The sequence below is a fragment of the Gymnoscopelus microlampas genome, assembly GCF_963454915.1.
Source record: "Gymnoscopelus microlampas genome assembly, chromosome: 23".
Lineage (NCBI taxonomy): Eukaryota > Metazoa > Chordata > Actinopteri > Myctophiformes > Myctophidae > Gymnoscopelus > Gymnoscopelus microlampas.
In genome coordinates, this window is record NC_139960.1 from 28,154,880 (window position 1) to 28,160,021 (window position 5,142).

Below are 5,142 nucleotides of genomic sequence, written 5' to 3' on the forward strand. Positions count from 1 at the left end.
TCCACTTTCCTACGAGATTCATACAGAACCACAATCTGTGTATGTGACGGGGTGGCATTCACAGCAGCACTAAACACATGAAAACTTCCTTTAAACCATAGTGACAGCACACAGTGTCCAATGTGCACAAGAGTGCAAAGTCCCGATGTCATCGATGCATAGTTACTTTTCATAATTGATTAGTTAGATCACCTGTTGCACCCCTAAACACATGAAAACATCCATATCGTCACCTTCTTGAAATAATGGCCTGGGTCATTTACAGAAAAAACTGAACCAAATACAGAATATATGATATTTCTTGACTATTGACATACAAATAACATTGTCTGTCAATTATGTAACATTAGAGGATTAAATGACTTAGGCCAATTTATGTTTGGCAATTGTAAACCTGACTTGTTTTGACTTGAGTAAGTCACTTACTGTAGTCTTTGGCCTAGGTCACACTCTTGACATAGGCCATTATGCTACTGTGGTGGGAACAACATGATCTTTTCAATAAGGATATAGGCAATTTTACCAGAGGTGGGTGAGAGAGAGAGATACAAGCAAATACAAGTAGTAGCAATAACAATAATAAACATAGTGTAAGATAGCATAATAATATAATGTAGTATAACAATAATGTTGAGTTGAATGAAGGTGCAAGGTAACGATCATTAGGGCTGCAACTATCGTTTTTTTTTTTGCAATTATCTGATTAATTGAATAGTCTTATAGCATGTTTTTCTGACATGTTATTTAGTATATATCTAAGAATCAATGAGAACAAAATGTAATAGATTTTTTAAATAATACATTAAATCGATCAGTTCAATTAACTGTTGCAGCCCTACTGATTATGGCTACTTACAAAATAATAATTATTATTATTAGTAGTAGTAGTCTCGCACAGCCCGACTTTCAGAGACCGCTATCTACTGAGAAGTATGGTGCCGTTTTAATTCTGTGGGTCACAGGTGACAATTCAGATAATAACTTTTTTTTAAAAGGATGCATGGCAGAACCAATACGAGGGACAGAGGGCGGTCCTTTGGAATCTGGACAGAGGCACAACGTTGTTGTGGTAAAGGATCGTATTTGGAATGGAATTAAATGTATCCACACGATTGGTAGGCGGAGAAATGTAGAGATATCCGATCGTCTGGCTGTGCAAGACTATAGTAGTATTATAGTGCTAATAGTTTATACATTTACTCGCTCGCATGTGCATTTTACAATAGTACGATTCCACAAAACCCTTGTGGCATTTGAAACACTCAAAAGGTTTTTTGTCGTTGTGGGTGAACATGTGTCTATTGAGGTATTTTCTTGCGGTGAAGGCTTTGGGGCACCGAGTGCAAACGTAAGGTTTTTCCCCAGTGTGAGTCCTCATGTGAACCCTAAGGTCTCGCGTGACAATGAACCCCTTCCCACAAAGCTTGCATGTGAACGGCCTTTCACCAGTGTGGGTTCTCGTGTGCAGCGTCAGCTCTCCAGATGCTAAAAATGCCTTCCCGCACTCTGTGCACAAGTAGTTCTTTTCCCCCTTGTGCATGAGCATGTGCCTCTTATGAGAAGACTGATGGATAAACGTCCTCACACAGATGTGGCACGTGTAACACTTTTTGTTCTTGTGCCAGCGCTCATGAGTCTGCAGCGTGTTGTAGAGGCGGAAACCACGGCCACAGTGCGTACAAATGAAGGGATGCTCACCCGTGACATGGGTATGAAGGAGATCGTCCTGTTTGTGTGCTGAGTCGGCTGCAGTGCTTGGCTCTCCGGCGATGTGCTCCTGTCTGATGTGTCGCAGAAGACCGTCTTCTTGACTGTGAGTGAACGAACACAGAGAGCAAGTGTGCAGCTCCGGTGGTGTGAGGTGACCAATGCCCGAAACACCTGAATACATTGCATGAAAAAAATAAAATAAAAGGACGCTGATTATGTGCTGCTGCAGGAATCAAGACCTCTGTGTTAGACCTCTTAGCGTTTAGTCTTAATGGTACCAAAAGTGACAAAGATTACATTAACTATGATGGATGCCTCAATAGTTAAATATCTCCAGTTTTCCACAAGATTCACACAGACCACATTCTCTGTATGTGACAGAATGGCATTCACAGCAGCACTAAACACATCAAAACGTCCTTTAATCAATGAGCACATATGTTATCACAATTACCTTCACCAACATGTCAGGAACATGATTTTGCATGATGTTATTTATTTGCATCATTGTAATGTTAAAATAATTAAAAAGCAAAACTCTCCCTATTAAGTAACTTGACATCCTTAATCTCAAACTTTAATGTACTAGTTAGTACAGTAGGTGTACACCAGGTAGCAGCAGAGACAAACTATTGGCAAATGTTGTTACTCATTTAACTTAGTTTCATTCCAACCTTGCTCACCTGTTAACCACGTTCAACCTAGCATCACTATTTGGGGAATTATAGGAGAAAAAGCTCTTGTGTCAAAAAGGACAAAAATAGACATTCTACAAGGTCATAGCGCGTAACATGGCGATGCATTGTATGCCATATTAAAGTGGCTAACTGAGGATAACTAGATAAATTCATAGAGCAATGATTAAACAGTATGCACAAATGTTGGAATGTTCAGCAAAGTGGTATTGTTGAATGGAGAACAAAAAGGGCTGTACGTTATTACCTGATTTGTCAAACTGTAGACAGGAAGGGCTGGCAGGCTGGGATGATTCCACAGGCTTGGACTCTGCATCTGTCTCCACAGAAACATCACCTACAGAAGGTGTATTATAAGGTCTATAAATCCTTTATGTAGACAAACCTGTACATGAGATTTCAAGTATAAGATGTTGTTTAATATAACGGAGATATAATAAATTCCTTTTTTTAGCAACTTCGTCCAGTGTTACTATGCTTTGTAAAATGTATACCTAGTTTTGACAGGTCTTATTAAGATTTGCATGTTAGATCACACTTTATACACACTTTGATCTATTTATTATGTTTGCATCAAAGCAGTGCAGTTAAATAACATGTAGCCTAGTTTACATTCCAACCTTGCTTACCTGTTGACTGATTTTTAAGCACACTGTCCATGATAACAAACCGATTTTTGTCTCGAGGCTTGGGCCCCCCTTGACTTTTTATTCTTTTATAATCTTCTTTCAGCTTTTTTATTTTCCGCCTACATTGTTCCGGCGGTTTATCAAAACCCAGGTTAGTGAGCTCAGAGCTTAGCTGGATAAAGATGTGATGATTTCTCGTTGATTTCTGAAATTGCTTCTGAATGTTCTGGCTGGCCCAAAGTTTTAGAAAGGCTTCAACCTCGTCTGGTGACCAGACCCACTGTCTACCTGTGGACACATGAAATCAGGTACTGCAGTGAAACGCTTGAAAAGAATCCACACTACCAAATGGGTGCAAATTATTTGATTTCCATTGTTATCCATTTAGCTGACACTGTTATTTCATAGTCACATACTGTATTTACACGGGTGCAGTTTTGTAGAAAATACTTCAATTATCACAATGGTAGAGATTGGTGAAATATACACAAACCTACTCTCTCCATGCAATTTTTCAGTTATTGCAATTAATAGATGTTTTCACTTAAAAAAAAAAAGAGAGTACTGTACATGTATTTTCCTCAACTAATGACACAGTAGTACACTAATAACATAAGTGAACTAGAAACAACATTTCTAAGACATTTTAAATGTGCCTGCCGCTCGTTAAGTGTTTTAACTTCCTTTGATTACTTGCTTACTTGCAGAGAAGTACTTTTACTCAAATACAGTACAGTAATAGTACAACACTGCATCTGGAGCAGCAACAGAATAAATATAAAATACTCAATGTATTTACTTATATAGATCAGTATTTTTACCAATTATAACAACTTTTAAGTATTGTTACTCATTTTATAAAATCTGCAGCATGTAGAGGCGGAACCCACGGCCACAGTGCGTGCAAAATGACAGGCTGCTCACCCGTGACATGGGTATGAAGGAGATCGTCGTGTTTGTGTGTTGAGTTGGCTGCAGTGCTTGGCTCTCCGGCGATGTGCTCCTGTCTGATGTGTTGCAGAAGACCGTCTTCTTGGCTATGAGTGAACGAACACAGAGAGCATGTGTGCAGCTCCGGTGGTGTGAGGTGACCAATACCTGAAAGACATTACATGAGAAAATAATAATAATAAAAGGACGCTGATTATGATGTGCTGCAGGAATCAAGTGTTAAGACCTCTGGGCCTTGAGTGGAGGGTTGTGGTTTGAGGTAGGGGAGAGCATTGCTGTGGATGCACTGGAGATCTCTATTCAGTCCTAAAGGTGATGGGGAGCCAGTGAAGTGAACAGAGGATGGGTGTGATGTGGTCAAAGTTTCGCACTCTCATCAGGATCCTAGCAGCGCTGTTTTGAATGTAATGAGCCTCTGCAGTCTCTTGCTAGGGATTGCGATGAGTAGTATGTTGCAGTAGAGCTCTTCACCGGGTCCCCCGATCCGTGTTTTACCATAATCGATCAATGGTGCGCCTCGCAGGTCCGGATGCTCCGGCTGTTATTAAGATTAATTATTATTAACTAGACCATACCCGGTCGGCGCATCCGTGGGGGGATATGCGCACATGATCTGGCAACCCGGGAGGCGACATTGTTTGACACATAAACGCTAATAAGAAGCTGAGATTTGATGAAATCGAAAAACGGGCTTCACAGTTAAGTTCAGATGGTAATGGTCAATGGCTGTGTGCAAAATCAGAGCAATTGGTCCAGCCATTGAGGAGAACCGGGTAGCTTCACCTACCACTACAGAGACCTACCACTACAGACAGACAGACAGACAGACAGACAGAGCTTACTAGAATTATAGTAGGATTAATATAATATTATCATGCTATTTTTGATGAATAATTGTATTCTCAATCGTTGATAAGATGGCAGCCTTTCAAGAGAACTTATGTAAAGAAGAAGAGAGAAGAGCATGGAACTTACCGTGGACCAGGTGGTCTTCAAGTTCAAGTTCAAGTTTAGCCTCAGGCTCCTGTTTGCTGTCTGGTGCTAGAGAATTCATCTTCACCTGCAGACTGGACTCTGGAATGAAGGAACAAAACGTTCTTAGATTATTTTTTTTTAATCTGGGAACACATTTGGTTTTTGCCTTTTCCCTGGGGGCA

At 40.2% G+C, this 5,142-nt stretch overlaps 1 protein-coding gene across 2 annotated transcripts in view; it reads right to left on the bottom strand.

Moving 5' to 3' along the window:
• Positions 1–486: 486 nt before the first annotated feature.
• Positions 487–5,142, bottom strand: part of LOC311040154 (uncharacterized protein) — a 7,433-nt gene continuing 2,777 nt past the window's right edge. For both annotated transcript variants that reach the window (XM_084050250.1, XM_084050249.1), the window contains 5 exons: positions 4,961–5,059; positions 3,959–4,132; positions 3,035–3,322; positions 2,653–2,742; positions 487–1,881 (listed from right to left, as the gene is read on the bottom strand). In XM_084050250.1, the coding sequence (XP_083906376.1) occupies positions 1,181–1,881; positions 2,653–2,742; positions 3,035–3,322; positions 3,959–4,132; positions 4,961–5,059 (1,352 nt within the window). In that variant the 3' untranslated portion in view covers positions 487–1,180. The remainder of the gene's footprint in view (positions 1,882–2,652; positions 2,743–3,034; positions 3,323–3,958; positions 4,133–4,960; positions 5,060–5,142) is intronic.